Source organism: Protopterus annectens, chromosome 9.part0, assembly GCF_019279795.1.
Source record: "Protopterus annectens isolate FY-2018-M chromosome 9.part0, PAN1.0, whole genome shotgun sequence".
In the NCBI taxonomy this organism is placed as follows: domain Eukaryota; kingdom Metazoa; phylum Chordata; order Ceratodontiformes; family Protopteridae; genus Protopterus; species Protopterus annectens.
This window is the reverse complement of record NC_056743.1, coordinates 282,337,205-282,360,724: the sequence shown is the minus strand read 5'-3', so window position 1 is coordinate 282,360,724 and position 23,520 is coordinate 282,337,205. Positions and strand designations below refer to the sequence as shown.

At 39.2% G+C, this 23,520-nt stretch overlaps 1 protein-coding gene across 1 annotated transcript in view; it reads right to left on the bottom strand.

The window, feature by feature from the left end:
- Positions 1-23,520, bottom strand: part of LOC122811191 (butyrophilin subfamily 1 member A1-like) — a 331,929-nt gene that overhangs the window by 144,656 nt on the left and 163,753 nt on the right. Inside the window, exon 4 of the mRNA XM_044082864.1 lies at positions 12,745-13,023. Within this exon, the coding sequence (XP_043938799.1) occupies positions 12,745-13,023 (279 nt within the window). The remainder of the gene's footprint in view (positions 1-12,744; positions 13,024-23,520) is intronic.

Here is a 23,520-nt window from a genome sequence, read left to right as displayed (position 1 = left end):
TGGTTCAGTCATCCAAGTAAGGGAACTCCTTAGAGCTTTGCAGTCTCTGGTAACCTGCTACCACAGACTTAAATTTGATAAGAATTCTGGGGGCTAATGTATGGACAAATGGAACACAAATAAGACAGCATTGGTGGCTCTTTTGATTAAAATGTTTAAGAAAATGTTTAAGACCTCCTTATTTTTTACTTGCTTCTAATGGGGAAGGATGCCTGTCTGGTAAAGATTAGGAAAACCGGGTGTTATGGGAGTAGGAGCTTTGTAATAAATAGATGTAGCTTTACTTATCCATTTGTTCTTTGTTTTGTACTTTTAATCGGACAGATGCATGTACAGACAATTCACAATTAGGCTTACTGATGATTTCCAGGAATGCCTCCCTCTGGGTGCAAGATTTTTCTGAAAACTGCTTAGAGAATCGGGGTTCTTTCCAGAGTGCCACTGTTTCTGTTGTTGTTTTCTGTGCCTAAACTATATTTAACATAAGTTCATCGCATCCTGGAGAAGGGACACTGAGGCAGTTAAAACTTAACACTAACAGCCATGACAGTCTTGGCCCCCCCCATTCCCTGTGGGTCTGTATCACGTCCATGTAAGACGTATTCATTGAATACATCTTCTGTGAACAACAACCAATGAAAATCACTTCAGCAAACCGCGGAGGTTTTCCCATGGTTCCCAAACACTTGCCCACCAAACATACGTAACACACCACAGACTAATTCAAATCCATACAACTTGGGGGCTTAGCCCCTCACACTCCTCAATGTGGGGGGCTGTGCCCCCCAACTCCCCCTAGTTATATATATCAACTCTGAGATTGCACTACAGTGGCGAAAAGGGCAATTTTAGGTTGGTGGGCAAGTGTTTGTGAACCGTGGGAAAACTTCCGCGGTTCGCTGAAGTGATTTTCATCAGTTGTTAGCGGAAGACATATTAGATGGATATGTTTTTCGCGGACGTGATATAGAACTTTTCTGCAGATCTGCTTTCACTTCAGGCCCAGACAAACTCAGTCATTGTAAAGGGACATTAGTAAAGGCCACATCTGTTTCCTCATCAATGTAGGCCTTAAATAAGAATTATCTGTCTGTGCTTCTGTCTTGCACACATGCTATTGAACAGTTATGCCAGATTCCATGGCCTTGGCTGTACCTTTCACTGTATTATAAAGATGTATATCATGACATTTGTCATTTTAGAAATCTTTGCCAAGCAGGACAATAGTTTCATTCATTGGTCCTTGAAACAAATAGCTGCTAGTCTGGTGCATTTCATCTCCTTTGAAATCAACCATGTGGTGCAAGTAATTGAGTACCTTAGTGAAAAATGGAGGAAACATACACATGCTTTATGAAGTGGTCCAGTACTCTGGATTCCTTATATGTTGGGTGGGCTGCTATGCTCAAAGAAGTGGTATCCCTCTTAGCAGCAGCTAACAAAACCAAGGAATCATGTTTAGAAATCTCTCACCATGAATTCCAGTATCTTGACAGGCAAAGGACATGGTCTGTCTGTCTTCTCAGGTACAGACCCTCCCGTGTCTGGATACTTCCATGCAAGACTGATTACTATTTTCAAATGCCTGTGGAGGGACCAAACTAGAGGTTTCCTGATTCAACCTGAAGGTCATCTATGACATACACCATTGAGAAGATACAAGACTGGTGGGTAACCTGCCTAGTGATATATCATCTCTAGGACTTTCCCAAACTTATGATCATTGGGGGAAACATGGTAGAATCATCTTTCTGTTTAACAGTATCAGCCTTTCCAGTTTCAGTGGGTGGATCAGTGTGTTTCCTCTTGTATGTAGTCTTCTTCAGAAGCTTCAAATACTAGAGGCTGAAGATATGGAAGGACACCACATTTGGACTAATATTGGCTGGGGAATTTGCAGATGATACTGAGTGTGCCTGTCCTGTTGATATGTTGCAATGTTCTCAGCTTACCAGAACTTACTGATGGTGTGAACTATGCCCATTTTGAAACTGGGTACAGTGTAAGGGATCACTAAAGCAGCAACAGCTGCTCATTCAGTATGAGACTGACCTCAAGGTTTAACTTGATCTCAGGATGATTTGTCTCAAATACTAGGCCTGATGACTCCAACATCAGTAATGAGGAAATAAGCGCAAACACTAGCACACACATCCCAAGCCTCAGTGTCGGTCCACAAACCACAATCAGGCAGGAAGACTTGATACTGGTGTATGGTTCTTTTTTAAATGAGAACCAGATAAAACTACAGGGGTCTTCAAGACAAAGGCAGCAATAGGCCTAGACATTGAAGAAGAAAAGCCCTGGTTTAGTATGTTCCACTTTTCCAAACAGTATTTTTTAACACAGGTTCAACCTCAATTGATCCTGCCTGTGCTTGAAAGTGAAAACAGAAAGTTACCTACACATTGTTCATTTTGATGTATTCTTCCCCTCATATAGACAAATTATTCTCTTGTGTCATTTATGAGGAAGAATTTTCTTCCTGTAGGGATATTTTTGGAAGCCGTGGTCGATTCTGAATGATTAGTCTCTGCCGAGTGCAATAAAAACAAAATATATTGAACAGTATAAAAGCTCTCGGTTACCAGCAGACAAGATAAAGAAGGAGTACTCAAAAATATTACCAAATATTAAGGCAGTATGAGGTAAATTTACATTTGTCCGAGCTGTAGTGCAACAGTGAAGATATGGAGATGATAAGGAGATGTGCTGCATTATAGGCTAGAGGGGGTTATGTGTATACTGAGAAAGTTTTTTTCTTGTCAAGAGGTATCAGTGTCTGTAGCCTTAGCCCTACCAATTGCCAAAGATGGACCACCTCTTATTATGTTATCATACTTATAAGGAGCCCAATGCTTTGTATAGTATCACATATGAATTGTGCAATTCTTAGGGTATTGCAAAAAATGTCTTGCGCATTAAATATTAGCATTTGTAATATTTAATTCACTTGTGCCATCTGCTTGTATCTGGCAAAATGAGGTAATTTGTGTGATAGCACTGAAAAGGTATTCATTCACTTTTATTGATACGATTTTGTAAATTAATTCCAGTCTGAGAGCTGCCCATAGTTCATAATTTGTTCTATTCTGAGTTATGCTGTTGGTGAGATTTCGGCATTTTACTGGCCTCCATTTGAGAACAGTGTAGACATAACCACATAGCTCAGTCATATGGCACCCTCTTTAGATCCCCAGATGGATGTCCCCTCATCACAAAATTGGGGCGAGAGAGAGAGAAAGCTTCAGCTTTTTGCTCAAGTTATAAATGCAGTATTGGTATTCATTTATGAAGCTGATTCTGTACCCCCCATCTTCAGTAACTGCTTATGCCTCTCGATAGCTTGTACCTGCAGCAGCCACCCCTTTCATCCTACCATAGTGACAGCTCTAATTATAGAACGCTGCTATTTTCAGTAAATATGAACCAGCTGATTTTTAAGAGTTTTTGTAACTGGAAAGGATGATATTGGATCCCCAGCTTTATTACTGTACACTGTATCTACATTATCAGCTTTCCTGTCCTTATTAAAGGGTGTGTCTTGGAAAGATGCATTATGTGGGGCCACTTCATCAAGAAGCTGTGATCTCACTGCTACTACTATCTTTGCAGAACTCAGAGTATTTTATTATTGTCATCAATATTTGCAAATACTTCTCTCTCTGCATAATAGTATTCTGGAATTTTAATTTTTGGAGGTGTTCACTTCTAAGCTTCTCAATCATCTTCATGCTTCTGCATGATAATGACACTTCTGTTAATTAGTTTGAGTTATATTTTAATGTCTTAGGACATAAAACTTGCATATTTTCATTTTAGCCAGGATTCATAGTCTGATAGCAAAATACGGTTGATGCGCTTGCACTGAAATTGAGAGTGTGCAGCTAGGTAGTAAATCACAGAACCATGAGGTGTTACATGACAATGAGCTAAAAGGCAAAGAAAAGAGGTAAGCAAATGACCATTTAGTAACAATCAATAAGCAAATAAAAAATACAGTCTAATGAGTCCATAATGACATGCAAATGAGAACTGATAAAAGAATATCATGATATACAGCAGTCAGACACAGGTCACATAGGCAGTGGTGTCTGAGTTGTTGTTGTGTCTTTCGGCTTTTCCCGGTTAGGGGTCGCCACAGTGGAACTCCGGTCCACTAATAATTGGTAGATGATTTTTACGTGCCGAGTTCCCAGCTCTGACGCACAACCTTCAACGAAGGTATGTCCATTCACGCACATCTCCATGCAGAAGACGCTCTAGCTGAGAATAGAACCGAACAGCATCTTACTGTGAGGCGACAATGCTACCGCAGCACCACCACTGAGTTGGGAGTCACAGATATGCTTGGTATAGCTGTGTCTGTTGCACAGCAGCATCTTATTTGCACTGTTGCATGACATTGATATAGTCAGCCACCATCCTCAAATGAGGGGTGTGCAATAACCTGGCAGGCTGCATTACCAAAAGCAATAGTAGCAAATGCTAACGTCATACCACCTGATAGATTAGCAGGTCCAGCTCTGCTTTTGAGTTGACAAAGACATTATACAGGTGTTGCTTACCTTATGGTCCATAAGCTAGACACAGAATTGACAGGCCAGCTTGCAGTCCATTTGACATGGATCTGAACCTGACAGGGCACACTGAACACAGTCCGTCTTAGTTACTATCCTCCTGTGTTGGTGATTATATACCTTGTCATATGTAGACAGACAACATGATGCAATACAGAGAATGGTAGGCTGCCAGTGCACTAGGCCCATCCTGTGGTATCTGCACATGTGCAGTGGATAGCAAACATGGATAATGTGCCCATGGCTGCCACAATACTGCAGGATTGTACAACAAAAATACTTCGAGTATAAATCTAGGAACAATAAATACAAAACAATAAAAGAAACAAAAGCTCTGGGACCATGAGTAGCTATATCAGTAACTATTTATTTTGCAAAATAAATCGTTACCATTATAGCTACTTGTGGTTCCAGAGCTTTTGTTTCTTTTACAGTATTAAAGGATGTCAGACCTATTGCATTATAACACTGCACAAAGGGGTGGCCACCATAATTGCTCAGGGGTCAGTAGGGACAACTGTTGGCTGGCATAAAATGCCAGGCAAATACAATATATTGGTCTCACAGACCCTTCCTCTTCACTCTACCTTTCTTAAGTGTCCTACCCACTGACTCTCTACTTCCTGTTTTTCCTTTTTATCTCCAATCTCTTTCTTTGCTCAAACAGCACTGTGCTCACTTCTCAATATTATATTCATCTGATATGCTTCCATTTCCCTCACATTCATGTCTGTCAACTATTCTGCATACAAGGAAAACATGAACAGTGCTCTTTACAAACATACAAAAACATGCCAGGTTTTATCTAAGCGCACATTTAAGTTTGGTGCAATTGATAAAGTGTGTATTAATCCTAGAGTGGAAGTGGGAGACTTTATTAGAAAACAAAAAAATGTATTTGGCAGCTGCGTCTAAATGCTATAGTAACATGACTGTTAAATGAATATGTGTGCGCTTAAATTAAGATCTGCAAAGTTATTAACCTTTTATGTCTTATATTTTCAATGTGGTGTTAAAATATTTATGTATTTGATATATTTTTTTCAACCGAATTGATGTATACTTTTGATGCAACTGTTTTAATGTTTTAGACATATTTGAACAATGAATTCATTAGTTGATTGGTGAGTCAGTTAACTGGAATAATTAAGTCTGATTTTGATTGGTTGCTTAATTATTTTTAAGCGCTGATGTGGTTCGCATACTTATGCTCAGAAGAAGCCCATTCAGGACAAACGCACTTAGCATGAGTTAACCGTTATTAAAGGTGGAATCTCTGTACACTGTTCAGCTCCTAATTTCTCTTGTAGCTACTGTTTTTTTGGTTTGTTTTAAAAGGTTCTTAGTTTGTACAGACATTGTTGCCTTGTTTTGTAATTTGGTATTCTGCGTTAGTCATTTACACCATATGGTGGAAGTTACACCTACTGTAGTGGTGCTACGCGATTTTATTATTTAACATACTACATACTAGCTCAGCCAACTTGCTTTCTCTAAGAGATTTTAGTATTTATCATTCTAGCACAACTAATTTACTCTTTCTTCAGCAATATAACACAGCTAATGCTCATTTGGAATTGTTATATTCCATCTTATTTTTATATTCAGCTATGATTTATGTAACCTGTGCTGATTTTATGTTATGGTTCAGGCACTTTCTTATACTCTGCTATATTGTTATGGTATTTTTAGCTAGTATTTATTTTATGTAATTTTTCAGACTATCTACCTGTTATTGAAACCTGGCTTGTGACATTAACAGAACATGCTGGAGAGACAGACATGTCTCCCAGAGACTGACGCTTCTCTGGAATAAAGTTCTTATTCACATAAAACAGAGCTAAACCTGGCTTGTAACATTAACAGAACATGCTGGGGAGACAGACATGTCTCCCAGAGACTGACGCTTCTCTGGAATAAAGTTCTTATTCACATAAAACAGAGCTAAACCTGGCTTGTAACATTAACAGAACATGCTGGAGAGACAGACATGTCTCCCAGAGACTGACGCTTCTCTGGAATAAAGTTCTTATTCACATAAAACAGCTCCTCACTGACCCTATTCAAATTCAACCTAGAAAACTGGATGGGAGACTGCAAATTCACCCCTGAGGTGGCACCCATGCCCCTCATGGAGAGGGGTAACCAATGTCGATCACGGACCTGTTCTGTTCATAAATTCTTTCTGTGAACTACCCAAAAAGAACAAATGGGGATATGTGGGAGTAACATGACTAGGGTTGTAAAGGCTCTAGGACGTTTAGCCTAGTAACCTCCTATGAACCTGTTGCTGTATTGTGTTGTTTTACATAATTGTTCTGCGATTTTCTCGCTAGGCTTCCATTGAAAACTGGTATTTGCATGCATCCAGTTAGAACATCCCAGTAAAAGAATGCTGAAAAATAAACTCACTGTCCAGGCTAGAGTATTTTCAAGCAGGTAATTAGCTCTTTAGGGACATATACTAGTTTTAATGACATATGGCCACACTGATAATAATGACATCTGTATGCACTTCTTTTCTTTAAGCTACAGTTCAGATTCATCCTTGTCATGAGAGCTACCCACCTGTTCCCTCATAAATTCTTCTGAAGAAGGTATAGATGGACAGGTTAACCTGTTTTTGGTATACTTCATCCCAAAAGTAAATTTATAATGTATATAAAAAGCAAATTAGACTGGTATGTTATGAAGTACTATCACTTAGGAGAACAGTAGAGAAAAATATCCTTGCTTAGATTATATTGCCTTGCTACAAAAATAGCTAAGATGGTTTAGTAACTCATTAAGCTTACTCACATTGAAAAAAAAAACTTTCTGACTCTATGTATAAGAAGGAATATTTGAAGAAGCAAGCAAGACCCCTCCTTTGGTTGTGTTCCCTCTCTTTTTCGCAGAATCAAAGAAATACTTTAAAAGGATTGATTAATTGAGCTTCATAGTGTGATGTCTCTGTATATCTCTCCCTCACTCTCTCTTATAAGTCACACCTTACAAAAAAAAAAAAATGAAAAGTCACACCTTACTCCTACAATTATCCCACAGACAGTCACCGCTATCTCCTGAGTTTACAAGGCAAAGAGAGAAATGGAAGTAGGTTGCCAGGTCTTTCTTCTGCATGACATATGCAAGTGCACATATCTATGGACAGTTTAAAGTGCCCAATCCACCTACTGCATGCCTTTGGAGTATGGGAGAAAACTGCTGCACCCAGAAAACACCCACATAAACACAGGGAGGATATGCAGAATCCCCACACAAGGCAATCAGCAAGAAATGAAATGGAGAATCTCTTACTGTCCCTGCATACTGCTGAATAAATTATTACAAGGCAATATTAAACATTCCTTCAGTAGGATATCTCACATAAGAAACATGGAGAACATAATTCTGTTGAACTGAATTGCAGTGAAGAAGACAGTTAAAGTGGGAGACCTAGCAGCTGTAGGGCAGACATCCCTTTCGGACGTATGAAAGACAGCTTTGTCATAACATGAAGACCAGCCATATTTAAAATTTTTGTTTAGGACAGCAGCGGCACTGATTGAATGACTAACTATGTAAATTGTGATTTAAAAAAGAATAAAAAAAATCATTACAGATACTTAAGCAACAAGTTTTATATTCTGGTATTTGAGAGGACGCATTCATTCATGCAGGGATGCATAATTGAGACAGGTGTTAAAAGTGTTCTTAGAAGGATGGATAGAATCAACTCCATTTTTTTTTTTCTCTAAGGCACAAGGGAAGCAGTTTAGATTCAGTATTTCTTAGAAACCTTGTTTTATATTCCAAAAATACAAAATACGGATGAGTGTTGACATATGATGAAGATTACATTCAGAGATCAGCAGACTTTGTAAACACGTACTGAACTGTCTATAATTAGACCACACTGAAACAAATCTTCATAAAGAGCTGATAACAGTTTTTGGTCTTCTACAACTTTGTATGTGTTTGCAGCCAGCTCTATGCTGTACAGAAATGCAGCTCTGACTGTCACTTATAGGACCTAAGTTTGGTTATTGGCCTTGACAGTAGAAAAGCCAGATGGGGACAATGGGAATTAGCAATTGATACCATTTTGCCTATCCTGAAGAGAGGGATAACTCTTACCACAGCAGGATGTATTTCTCAGGAGGATGGGTGTAGCTACAAACAGCAAGATATAGGGAATTTGTGCCCATTAAACAAAGTTCCTGTTGCAGCTGGGAAACAAACTCATGGATGGAATGATTGGTTTCAACATTGAGGGAGTTACCACATGCCCATGGGTGCCACTGGTAAAGTTAAGTAAAAAAAAAAATCCTCACCCCTTTCCACTGAACAGTTCAAAATTTAAATGCATAGGACAGCAAAAATTATAACTGGCCTAAGGACAATTAGTGTCCAAACTCACAGGCTGAAGAATTTTATTTATTTATTTATTATTTATTTTGTTAATGGAGACTAGTGGACAGCACCATGATGTAGAGAGATAAAGTCTTGACTATGAACGAGTTAACCCACTTTTGATTAGTGGCTGGGACTTCTGAGGCTCTGGCAGGGAGGGATGTGCCCATCCATGGAAAGGGTATGCATTGCAGTGCATCTAGTGGTCAATCCCTGGCAAAAGCCAGGGATACGTAAGGGGGCATTGGCACTATGGAGAATAAAAGGGTGGCACTGGTTGAGTTGCCATATAGGTGGGACAATGCACTAGCCCATTCCCAATGCACTTCTACCCCAATCTTTCAGTGAATGTGCTCAATGGGAAGAGGGGAAACAAGGTGGGATAAAAACAAAAAATACTCCTCTGCAGTAGGATGTGGATAAGGTTGGGAGTTGGAAAGGTTGTGGCAGGTCCAGTAGACCTGTGAATGAAGACAGGAGCTTTCGTCAGTTGATAGTAGATTATGAATGCCAAAAAAAAAAAAAGTTAATAGTGGAGGTAGTAAAGGGTTACAGGACCAAACTTCCTTCATGGCTGCCTGGTAATAGCCCCTTTGATCTGTCCTTTCCTTGGAGAGCTCAAGGCATATGGGAGAGGCCTTGATGGCATGCAGACATAAGGGGAAAAATATATGTGTTTGGGAACTACTAAAGCTATCTGCTGTTCTGGAAACAGCAGTGCCTTATAACCATGTCATTAGGCACAATATGAATTAACATTCCACTAAAACACAGGAGCATCTCAGAGCTGTAAACAATGCACAGTGGCTGGATGAACTCTTATTTCCACACAGTACAGAAATATGTTGTAATGTCATACTGTTAATATAGTCCTAAGAGGTATTTGGGAAAATTTGGCAAACCCTACACATTATACACATTAGAGTCAGATGTGACAGCTGAGCTGGACCTGGCCTGATGAGACAGGTTAAGGTAAACTTGTTTTGGTTCAGCGCTGAAGCCTAGACATACGATTGTACTTACAATCCAGAATGTTTTACGGTTGTTGCTGTGTGTTTGTGTCTAATTACAATATAGGAGGGCTCAGGCAACAGGGTTGTTGGGATGTATAACTTGGACTTGCATAGCGCTATTAACTTGTCATGTGAATTCCATTTTGTTGTAAAAAAGTTACCAAAGAAAACGTAAGTTTATGCACTTCTTCATTTTGTTGGTTTTGCCGTGTGCAACAGCAAAATGGCCGGGTGTTTTAAGGGACTTGTTAACCATCAGTGACTTAAGTCCTATATTAGTATTTACGAATCTACTGTTCCTAGTATCATTTAAATACATCACTGTGTCTTGCTGTAACTGTATAGACAGAGTTTGCAGTAAATTAACTCCTTTCCTCTAGGTGGCAGCATCGATACTCTTAAATGTATTATGTTTAAAAGTTCAGGACTGAAGACATATCCCTCGGGTAGTTGTTTTAAGGAGTTCGCAAACAAGGAAAAAGCCGAAAGAGATGCACAAACAAGGCTTCATTTTTGTTACTGATGCTGGCAATGATTCAAAGTAATGAGTATGTGTGTGTGCATGTGGGAATTCTCACTATATGTAGTTTAAGAAAATGTCAGAAACTAGTACATAAAAAAAGTGTAATGATGGTTCATAGCATAATGAAATGTGTTGAAAATGGTATTTCTCGATCATTCCTAATATGCTGCTCTCAATGTCTTACCAGTTTGCTATCTTTAGGCTGTACCCTGCTTTTCTGTTAATGCTGAGTACTTTAACAACAAACAAAGGCAAATAAATTTGCACTGGCAAACACTGGTATGGTGAAGTCTTTGCAATTCTTAGGTATTGCAATTTTCAGTTTAGCCACAAGGTGGCATGATATAGCCTCAATTTTGTTCAATGACCGTTGAAGAAATGGACTACTCTCTTTACACACGCATATCATATGCATCACTTGTAAACTGCATACATTCAGCTAACTGCTGCTATTGATAATGGTAAGGAATGCAGTGTGTGAACCTTGGGTCTAGTTGTGAAACTCATAAACATGTAATTTCTCTAAACCTACATCACACTACATATAATCCTTGTAAAGCTACATCACACATTATTAGGGGTTTATTTATTTAATATTTTGATATGCAGATGATTTGAGCAATGATCCAAAACAACATGGAAAAAAGATACAGAGTAGGGATATGGGATTCATGAAAACTATAATAGTGTAGCATAAGGCCTAATGTGTTCTGTGAGAAAGCATTTGCATTTTGCAATTCTGAAGATGAGCTTTTCAGTGAACATAGAATTTGGAACAAAACAAAATATCTTTAAAATGGAGGGAGGACGTGAGATTCCTGAAGTTTTGTGCCTAAAATGTAGAAGCAGTTTGTCTATGTAATGAGGCTTGGATTTGGAGTTTGATGACAAGTCCTGAATGGTCTTGACTTCTGAGATTGTCAAAAGTATCCAGCTTGTTATTATAGAGATCAGAGAATATGTTATTGTGTAGCATTTTAAATAATTCTGAGTCACGAAGGAGCTTAACTCTTTGCTTGACAGGAATCCATTTTGTTGTGTTTTTCTTCAATGGTTTTACAGTAATGCTCCTCTATAGGGGGAACTGTAATGAAGAGGCAAATTTTAATACAATGGGACTGGATATTGTTGATGTTCCTTTTAGTAGCTGCAGCTATTAGAGGAAAGCTGTATTCCAGCGTAGAGAGCAATATGTCTTTGCTGATGGTTGTCCTAGTGGGAAGAGGTTAAAAGGGGGAGAGTTTTCTGGCTTAAAACATAAAATTATGAGATTAGTGGATGCCATTAAAAAAATCAGTGCTATTATCTCCCATGCAATATAACAAGAGGCACATATGTATGTAGGACAGAACTCACAGCTACACACCTGGTGTGTGCAAGAATGTTTATTGTGAGCCATACAGGGCAACCTGTACTCCTGATCAGTAACACAGGTTAGCTAGTTAAAAAACTAAGTAAAAAGGTAACTCCATCGTATAGAGGGATAAAGATGTAACTATGGCCTGGAGCAGGAAGAGATGTCCACCGAGGGATAGGAGTGAATGAACAATACTTGCTTGCCCCTTCCTTAGAAATGGCTATTAAAGTTCATGCTTCTCAACTGTCCTTAATTTTCAGGGGTGTCCCTTATTTTAGCTTATAATATTGATCTGCCCATTCTAAAATCAGAGCCATTTTGTGAACAACATAATGTATTAAAAAACAACAATGTTGGTGTTTATATTAATAGAAGTTACAGACTTCTTTTTCTTTAGATCATGCATGTTATTTCAACTTCTCTTAGTCTGTGTCCTTTCTAAATCAATAGTACCTAGTATTTAGAAAGTGCCTGTATCTTGGAGCATCTGCTCTGTCCCTGATTATTTTTCTTTTCCCTGGCTCTGGATTTAAAAGGTTGATATCTGTGATTAAAGATCATGCTGCAAAATGGTGGATGATTTTATTTACCTCCAGTGTCAGTATATAGATAGCATCAGTAATTAATAATTCAAATTCCACACTGCTCAAGCAGCATTATACAATCCGGTACATGAAATGGACAATGCAGTGGGGCAGGCAGTTTTCCCCATGTGGCAGCAGATAGCTGGAAATGAAAATTAAATTATTTATGTTTTCTTTCACTGCCGCCCTTCATACTCCTGCAGATAGCTCTATTGATTGTAGTGACTATTTATGATGAACACATACTGTCTAGCAGCTCATTTCTCATTCAGTCCAGCAAATAAGTGGTGTGTACCTGTAAGTTTTATTCTTGATTCCTGGCCAGCCTGTATAATCTGGTTCCAAATGAAACAGCTGAAACTGTTCTCTGTGTCCTGACCCACCTGCAATGTGCTGCTTACACGATACAAACCACTGGGCATTTTCTCTATTTTGGTGCTGGCAGAAATATTCTGTTGGTGACCATTTTTCCATATCAGTGCTGGTTCTGGAAACCACCCTTCAGTCTCACAAAGCAGAGTGACTTGCTGTTTGTGAATATCCTCAACAGAGATCAGTGGAGTCTGTCCCAGTGCTGAAAGAAGACAGAGAGAGCTTGACTTTTAATAATATAATCAAAACAAGCCATAAGAAATGCTGAGACAGATATCAGTGGGTAAAACAGTGAATTCTTAACTAATACAAAACGTATCTTCATTTACAGTTGTGAAACAAAAGGTAAAATAGACTAAAACAATGGACTAAGGCTCTTTCTCATGAAGGAATTCACTTTGTGAAACTGCACTGTCTGGGGCAGGACTTTGACTCCTATTCTCTGCATCAATAAATCTATATCTTTAGCTGGCCAATGCACATGGAAACATCTACCTGATGCAAGTATAAGCAATCAGTTGTAGAACAAAAAAAAAGGTGTTGAGCGGCAGACTGCATGTAACATAAAATGATTAGTTCTACCAGACAGTGTTAGTAATGCTGGTTACAATTCATAGGTAACAGTTATAACAGTAAGCTATTTTGCTGGAATAAAAAATGACACTAGCAATATTTACATCAACTTAAAAAAACTTGTATGTCAGTCGTACTTTAAAGTCAATTAGCTGTTTCAGCAAGGTGTTTGTGTAATGCATTACAGGTAAACATCTTAGGCCTACAAAATAAGATTGTCTTAGACCTGAAAGAGTTGACTGTCAGGGCTATCTCTCTAGCAGCCATGATTCTGGGGTGAGGAGGCCACATTGCAAAGCTGGCTTTGATGGTGTTAAAAAGGTATGTTGTCCATACTAGAGAGATGCATACACTCTCAGGTCTCAGGCTACCTCCTTAATCTGAGTAATCCAGAAAGTTTTTAAATAGCTCACTCACTAACAAAGAAGAAAACTAAATAGACATGACTAAAGAATGATGCCTGTGGTCCAACAAGCATACGGATAGAGTCAGATACAGCATAGTCCAGTTTGAGCCTTTTTGTTCTGAAGGAGAAGTAGCTCTGTGACATTTAATAACGTATTTCTGATTTTAAGAATTTTATGATTTTATGCTTTACTGGAAAGGCTCACTCAGATTCTGCCACAGCTTGCTGTGAGGGAAAGCTTAGTTTGCTTTTTATTTCTTGTATTTTGTATTACTTTATTGTATTTTTCCATTTTGTATACTGTGATTTGTTTTCTTTACACTGTGTTTTACTTGTAGTCTGCTTTTAACTGCATATTAAAACTTGAAAAGAGACCACATTTCTATCTCTTGTGAGTCAGACAGAAATTAGAACATGTCAATTAAGGAGTCACACATAAATTAGAACTGGTCAGTTAAGGTTAATCATCTGTGAACTGAGGGGGTGGAGCTAGGAACTAAACCTTGTATTTAAGGGGTAAAATAAAACATTTCAGAGCTTTACTGGAAAGGCTCACCCAGACTCTGCCACAGCTTGCTGTGAGAGAAATGTTAGTTTGCTTTTATTTGCTGTGTCTTGTATTACTTTGTCTTTTTCCATTTTGTATACTGTGATTTGTTTTCTTTACACTGTGCTTTACTTGTATTCTGCTTTTAACTACATATTAAAACTTGAAAAGAGATCACAGCTCTGTCTCTTGTCAGTCAAACAAATTTTCCCACTCTCCCACCCTGTTACTGTTGTGTTCTTAAACACCACTGTCTTCCAAATTGCCTGCCCCTTATGGTAATTTGACCATATATCTCGTTTTCTCTCTCTCCTTTCACTGGTTGGTGTGAGTAAGCACAAGATTATCATTTTACGAAATCATTCCCCTTCAACTATTTCAATTTATTGGCCATCCTACTGCATTCCATAGTACCAGAATACAAAAAGTGCCCACCCCCTTTCAATCTATCTTGCTCTTTTAAAAATAGTGGCTCTCCACTAAAACTTAATCTACCCACTTTCATATCTAACTGCCTAGTGTACATTGCAGTGTTTAGGATAAACATATTCTACCAACTATATTACTCAAACATAAAGCATCCCTACAACTTAATATAGTAACCCTCCCACCATACCTATTACCCATAGAGCACAATCATAAAGTTTCCCTTATAAACAAACACATTCAAAAACTGAGAAAACTAATAACCTCATACATATCAAAACTAGCCCTAAGTGGTGACATCCACCCCAACCCTGACCCTACCATCCCCAACCCCAATCCTCATAATCAGACTAGAAATCACAACTTCTCCCATATTACAGCCAATAGAAAGCCAAGTGACTTCCTTCTACTAAGCTTAAATATTAGAAGTATATCCAACAAAGTCCATGAACTCCATGCCACCATAGACTTGTACTCCCCAGATATAGTCACCCTGACAGAAACCTGGCTAAAACCTCACATTACCAGTGAGCAAATACTCCCTACAGGTTACAGCATACTAAGAGTAGACCGGCTAAACAAAAAAAGGAGGTGGTGTAGCTATAATATTTAAACAGCATCTAAACATCTAGATCTTAAAATCATCAACTTCTCAAATAGGCAATGAAGAAATAATATATACCAACCTCAAAATAAACCAAAACAAAACCATCAACGTAATTGGATGCTACTTCCCACCTGGCCAAAACATCCCTCCACTAGAAAACCTCCTCAGCTGGTCTACCCACCATCTCCCCCAAGAAACTATCATCTTAGGTGATTTCAATATTGACTGGCAATCCTGTTCTGGCAACAATCCAATCCATTATGTACACCATCATGGCTTCACCCAACTAGTCCAGTCACCAACCAGGATAAATAAAAACTCCACCAAGCACACTACCCTGGATTGGATACTAGTCAGTAAGAGCCCCCAGTCATATATAACAGGCTGCTTATCAAATAGCCTCAGTGATCACTCCCCAACATTCCTACTCAAAAAATACCTGTACCAAGCTAAACCTGTCATCTATCATCAAATACGTAAAAAAATAAACTTTAACCCTTTCACATTCATATCATCCCTCAAAGAATGTAACTGGCATCCTCTAAAGTACCTCAGTCTTGATGACACAGTTGAATTGTTTAATACTTACCTTCCTGAGCATCCTTAATTACCATGCCCCCATAAGATTCTCCAGAACCAAAGCGCAACCCTCCCCATAGCTACAGAAAACCACTAAGTCAGAAATGAAAAACAGGGATAAAGCCTGGGAGCACTGGCGCAAAACCAAAAGCCCTGCAGCTAGACAGAAATTTCTAGAACTACACAATAGAGTCAAAAAGCTAATAAAATAGGACAAATTCCAGTACTACCAGTCTGCCCTAGACTCCTCACAACACAGCTCCAAACAATTCTGGTCCTCCATAAACTCCATCCTCCACCCAGGTAAAGTCAGTACCCCTCCTCCTAACATCCCTCACTTCTCAGAAAATATTGCTACCTCATTCAACAAACACTTCACACAAACCATACTATCACTAGCTAAACAACACAACCCCCCCTCCCCTCCAACCCACACCTTCAACTAGTAATCTCCCCACTGCCTTCTCTTTTTTTCCTGTACCTACCTCCAACATAAAAAAAAAACATTAACTAAACTTAAACCCACCAAATTAGCAGCAGACAACCTCCCAAGTGAATACCTACAAATTGCAGCTGATGCTCTGGCCTACCCAGTATCCATCTTGATTAACTGATCTCTGTCAGAAAGTTACGTTCCCACACTGTGGAAAGTATCACATATAATTCCACAAAGGCGGACCCTCCGCAGAACTAACCAATTACCGCCCCACAGCTATTCTCTCTCCACTCTCCAAAATACTAGAGAGATGCATACACTCTCAGGTCTCAGACTACCTCCTTACTAACAACCTCCTTTCCAGTACTCAGCAGGGTTTTCGACCAAACCATAGCACCACCACTGCCTTACTCTCCTTTACTAACACTATCCTTCAGCATTAAAACAATGGCTATCTCTCCTCTGCTACTTTCCTAGACCTATCTAAAGCATTTGACATGGTCCCACACAAACAACTTATCTCTGTCCTCAATAACTTATCCTTCTCACAATCAGTCACCAACTGGTTTCAGAGTTAAATACAAACAAAACGAACTCTGTCCCAATAATCAAGAAAAAATACACAGTAGAATGTATCCGACCAAATAATCCTCCAAATTCCTTCAATTAAAAACTTTTATTAGAACTTGTAGAACGACAAAAATAAATAAATAAGTGAAATCAAATCAAGCGCTTTCGCCTGAGTCAATGTCAGGCTTTATCAAGATCAAGCCTGACATTGACTCAGGTGAAAGCGCTTGATTTGATTTCACTTATTTGTTTATTTTTGTCGTTCTACAAGTTCTAATAAAAGTTTTTAATTGAAGGAATTTGGAGGATTATTTGGTCGGATACATTCTACTGTGTATTTTTTCTTGATTATTGGTTTCAGAGTTACCTGTCTGACTGCCAACAATCCGTTGTATGGCAAAATGACATATCTCCCCAATTACCTGTCTCCATAGGGGTTCCCCAAGGATCCATCCTTGGACCCCTACCCTTCTCTGTTTACACCAATAATCTAGCCTCTGCCACCAAACATGGCACACTCATACAATACGCAGATAACCCGACCATCATCTGCTCAGCCCAGTCCCTACCAAAACTGCAAAAAGTCACACAGGAAGCCTTTTCCTCTGTTGAAACATGGTTATCCGATGCCCAATTAATACTCAACCCAAACAAAACTAAACTACTCATCTTCCAACCCACCAAACATACTCAAAACAACTCTCACTTTAACATCACAGCAAAAGACAACACCACTATATACCCAACTGAACACACCAAATTGCTAGGAGTGGAAATAGACAATAAACTAAAATTCACATATACATGACCATACAAAAAGTCCACAAAAAACTAGGAGCGTTATACAGAAATAAGCAGTTTCTCACCAAAGCAGCAAAGATTTCAATAGCAAATTCCCACCTTATCTCCACCCTACTTTATGCCTCTCCAATGTATACCAACCTAAGGCAATGTAATCTAAACAAGCTAGAGACCTGCTACAACAAAATCACCAAATTCGCCACAGAGGCATCCTACCATAGTCACCACTGTCTCTCACTTGCTGAACTGGGCTGGCTTGAACTCTGTCACCTCTTTCAGTGGTATCAACTCTCACTCGCCCACAAACTAGTAAACCATCCACTAAATGTCCCATCCCTCCAGAATCTACTCCAACCCTATCACACCACCAGACCACTAAGATTCAGCAACAAAAATCACTTGCAGATCACTAAAGCCAATAACTCTGCTGGTGAAGCACTATTCTCTTGCGCCATAGCCAAATTATGGAACTCACTCCCACCCACAATTACCTCCGTACCATCATGCACCCACTTCAAACTTTACTAAAAGCGCACCTAAAAACATGCTGGCTATGCCCTTACAACTCCCAGTCTAATATCATCCACCCTATCCAACCACTACCTTTCTTTCCACTCCACTAACTACCTTGATTATAGCAAGCTCAGATGCTCATAAGCCTAGTACTTATTATACAGCAGGAACTTCTTATTGTAACATTTGTTAATGTCTGTTATGTACTTCACAGATAAAGATTTTAGTTGTCTACTAATGTACTATGTTCTTCATCTGTAAATATGTTGTAAGTAATTGCTATGTAAATTGTTAATCACTATGTAATCCAATGTAACTACTGTCTGTTTATTTTACTGTGGAGCTTTTCTCCCTGGGCCTCCGCTGAAAATGGACACTCCCGGTCAACAAATTTAAATAAATAAATAAATAAACCATTTTTTTCATCTTATCTTTAAGCATCTATTGCAAGACTACCAGTTATTAGAGAGCCTACATTCTGCCTCTCAGTAGTTATCTTGGGATTAGTGCTTCTGTTTTGTCCTGGTGAGAGAAGAAGTACAGGGACATTATTTCCTAGAGACCGCTGATCACTAGAAAGCCTAATAACTGCTTTATAGGTGACAGCTTGGAATCTGTGCTTATATTCTGATCCTGGTAAGAGAAGGAGCAGAGTGCATTGATTCCTGACTGTTCCTGTTTGGAAAGTGAGTGTCTGTGCTTAACGTACATGTTTGTCTGGTTGGTATTGGAGGCATCTACCAGGGAAAGGCTAGAAGCTTACAGACCCTTGCATCATCTAGGACAAGACTGTAGATCACTAAACAGTCTGTGACCTGCTTCTCTTCTTGGGATTGGTGCTAACACTTTGCTTCTGGTGAGAGAAGAAGCAAAGGAGTATTGTATCCTAACAGAGTGAAGCTGTGGTGAGACCAGCATTAGTAGTAGCCAAGACAGTAGCCATTCATGTGACTCCCCTCTTTTCATCATTCTTAACAAGCTAATTCTTTGTTTTCAGTAAGCACTGCTTGATTTGTTTCTAACTTAAAAATATCTGCCTAAATACTTCACCCTTAAATTTTCTAGGTCTACGTGTTAGTTTCCCCTCAAGTGTTTGGCAGTGCTCTGCACAGACTTAAACACCTTGAGTGGCATTTTTCAGTAAAAGCACAATTGAAATTTCCAATATTTAGTTGCATACAGGACAACTAGATTACAGTGACAAGCACTGTCCACATAGTTGGAAACCGGATACTCCTGACAGTGATTGATATTCTCACTCCAACTGTCTAATCAATAAAAAAGGGTCTGTTGTAATGGATAAGAACTTTCCTACTGTCTGTGTTACTGGCTTGGTGGATATGGGCATCTTGAGGCAATGTAGAAATTGCCTCATGTTTACTGACGACCAGTTAATTCTCAAACGAACTGATATGGTATGTGAGAGATGTATTTACACAATGTCAGTCGAGGCAAAGTTCTCACATAAAAGTACTCCTAAAGTCATAAGGTTGTCAGAAGTACACACGCTGCACCCATCACGCAAAATTCCAAGCAGATGTATAGACCTACATATGATGAGGCACTTACATGCAACCTTCCTAAACCACAAAGACCTCCTAGATGAAGTACATATAACAAATACCCTCAGCAGCTCTAAATGCTCTCTTTCAAAAAATAATGCCCACATCAACACATAGAGGTATTGGTAATTGTGGTCCAGTGACCTGATTGCATGTGTAATGTGATGGATCCTAGCCCCCGATAAACAACTGATAAGCAAATGACCATAACTTTCTCCTCACTCAGCCTGGTGAGAGGGACTTCAGTGTGTCTCAAGATGGAGTCTCCAGTGACTAATATGTTGGATTGTGTGGTGACTTGCCTTATGGGCTTAGAAGTAGAGGCTTCATGAGATGTAGCTGTATGTGTTGATGTGGGTGTTTGAGAATTAACTGGTTGTCAGTAAACATGAGGTAATTTCTGCATTGTCTCAGGATGCCCATATCCACCAATCCAGTAATGGAGACAGTAGGAAAGTTCATATCCATGGCAACAGAACCTTTTTTATTGATTAGGCAGTTGGAGTTTGAATATCAATCACTGTCAGGTGTATCTGGTTTGCAACTATGTGGACAGTGCTTGCCACTGCAAACTAGTTGAACTGTATGCAGCTAGGTATTGGAGAAATTTCAATTGTGCTTTTACCGGAAAAATGTCATTCAAGGAGTCTGAGTCTGTACGGAGCACTGCCAAACACTTGAGAGGAAACTAATACGCAGACCTAGAAAACTGAAGGATGAAGTATTTAGGCAGATATTCTGAAGTTAGAAACAAATCAAGCAGTACTTACTGAAAACAAAGAATTAGCTTGTCAAGAATGATGAAAAGAGGGGGAGTTGCGGGGTTTTATTCCCTAGCGTGCAAGGATCTTCAGTTAGGAACCACTGTATTATTAGGGTTATTACACCTTGTTCAAAACAAGTCCATGATTTCTAAAGACTGGTAAAATGTTTTGAAGTTCTCTGGTAACATGAGTATAAGTCTGAAGATTATAAAATAATTTAATATATATTGGAATAGCTCTACTTTGTTATGATGGCATCACATATTTCCTAAAGAATTTATCAGCACCACTAAGCCCAGGCCAGATACTAGCAACATACGAGTAGTTAGCAATCTTTAAAGGAAGAAGGAGTGCATAACCACTTGTCATTTTGTCACTGCTAATTAATCAGGGTTAGAAGTTCCTCATGTTGAAAGCATTTGTAAAAGGAAATGGCTGCAGTATCAGTGGCTTTTGGCAAACTTCTGACAACTTCATGGGAAACCAGACAAGTGATTTTGCTTCTGATAAAATCTATTGCACAAAAGAAATTATCTGTATATTCCTATGTTCCTATGTACCCATCTCCAATAGTCTTGGAAAATGAATTGGCTTACAGAAATGCTGTTTTGTTAACATATCTATGCACATTTCTTAAAAAAGTTTGTAAGAGTTTATAGCACACCATATATCAACTATCAGATTTTCTCATCTGTCATGAAAGTTACCAATGGAGTAACTTTGTTGCCAAAAAATTAAAAACAGCTTCGTTCATGTCTGGTAATATGAGTCAAATGGCTTAAGTTCCTCTGAAAAAATTGCGGACCATACTAATTAAAGGTTAAAGCTGAACTGGCAGCAGGCAGCAAAATGATTTTCACTCCCCTTCATACACACATGCACAAACATACACGCACATGCACAAACACTCTCTCTCAGGGTTTGGCTCCTGTCACCCTACTTCAGTATCATTAATATCAGGGTCACAGTAATGGAAAACATAAGCAACTTCTACGGGGGGTTGATTATTTCAGTAAAAGTCATACCAGGTAGCTGAAAAATCCATGCCTGCTAATTTAGATAAGTATTAAACAAATCATACCATTCTAGTTCATTTCATAGGCAAGGTTGTCTGCACCCTACCATCAGCTGCACTTTGTATTGTTTTTGACCTCCTTTCTTGATCGACGTGCTTGAACATTTCTACCAGTTTCTGAATGTTCAATCTTCCTTAAAAAGCTGTTATATCTGAGGCAGAAAAAAACCCATAAAACAGACTGCCTCTGGACACATCAGCATGTAACCTAGTAAGAAGCTTAGTGTATGGCACAGGAAAGACTCAAAAGAATGATGGAGAAAAATAGTGACAACAAGGACCACAAAAGGTTACTGTGTGTTCTGATGTTTTGTCTAGAGACTTAGTTATTCTTACCTGCTGGCAGCATCTACATATTTCTCTGAAGAGGTTTTGTCTCAGACATAAAACTATTTTAATACACTTCTCTAAAAATTGCATCCTGGATAAAAATAATCCATATCACTATCTGACATCAGGCTGTATGTGGTGTGAGTCCATGAAACATGGTCATACATCAGTGTATTGCCCATTATATGCAATATACTGTGTACCACTGATATAGGTTCATAGGTTCATACTAGGCTATCTGCCCTGGGGCAATTACAAGCCTAGCCCGATTTTGTTTGGCTTACGCCACCCCTTGATTTGAGTACACTGTGCCCTTTTTAAGGTTTAGTTTACTGTGCCTCTGTCTAATAGTGACACGGAAGTAATCCCCGGGACAAACCTACGATCCCCCATCCACTCATCAAGATTCTTCTTGAAGAGATTCAGTGAGGTGCTCTGCCTAACATGAATTGGAATTCTATTCCAGAGCGAAGGGAGCCTCTGGGTTATGAATCTGTCCCTCCAGCAAGTTCTATTTATTTCTGTGCTGAGGTTCAAGTCCCTCGAGCGTGCGGCTCTAAGGGATTTAGATTTACTGAGGTGGAGCATGTCCATTAATTTTGGATTGGACATAGCTTTATATGTCAGGCATAGATCGCCTTGAAGTAGGCAGTATGCAACTGAGTAGAGCTGGAGTTTTTTTAACTGAGCAGCATATGGCATCTGCTTGAGTCCCTTGATCCTCTTGGTGAGGTACTTTTGGGGTCTTTCTAATTGCTGCAGGTGTCGGGTAAGGTACATCCTAAAAGGGGTATTATATTCTATGATAGGCCTGATGAGGGATGAATAAAGGGGCACGATTATCTCTCTTGATCTAAATGTGAATCCTTTCATGATGAGGTGGGCTATGTAGAAGGTCTTTCTAACCACTTTGGCAATGTGGTTGTCAAAGGAGAGATTGCTATCAACTTGGGTCCCCAGATCCCTAATTACTTTATCTGTACTTAATGGGTTACCGCCTATGTGGTAATTTGTGGGCACATTGTTTTTGCCAAAGGGTATGACTATACACTTTTTGGTATTTAGCTTCAGACCATGGCTCTGGCACCAGTTATCCATCTCTGTGAGACCTTTTTGAAGGATGTTTGTGTCAGCTGGAGAGTCGATTATTTGCAGTCATCTGCGAACTTGGTGAGCCATAGTCCTCCCACGTTGGCCTGTACCTCGGAAAAGTATATACCGAACAAGAGCGGTCCCAAGACAGAACCTTGTGGGACGTCACTTGTGACCGGTTTCGAGTCTGACATGACTCCAGCAACTCTCACTCTGTGGGTTCTGTCTTTGAGCCAGTTTGTGACCCATCTTGTGACATAGGGGTTTATATTTAAGCTGGATAGCTTATCTATGATGCCCGAGTGGGGTATTGTGTCAAATGCCTTTGCTAGGTCCAGATAGGCTGTGTGGACTACCTTCCCTTCATCTATGGCTTTGGTGACTGTTTCAAAGAAGTCGACCAGGATCAAAAGGCAGG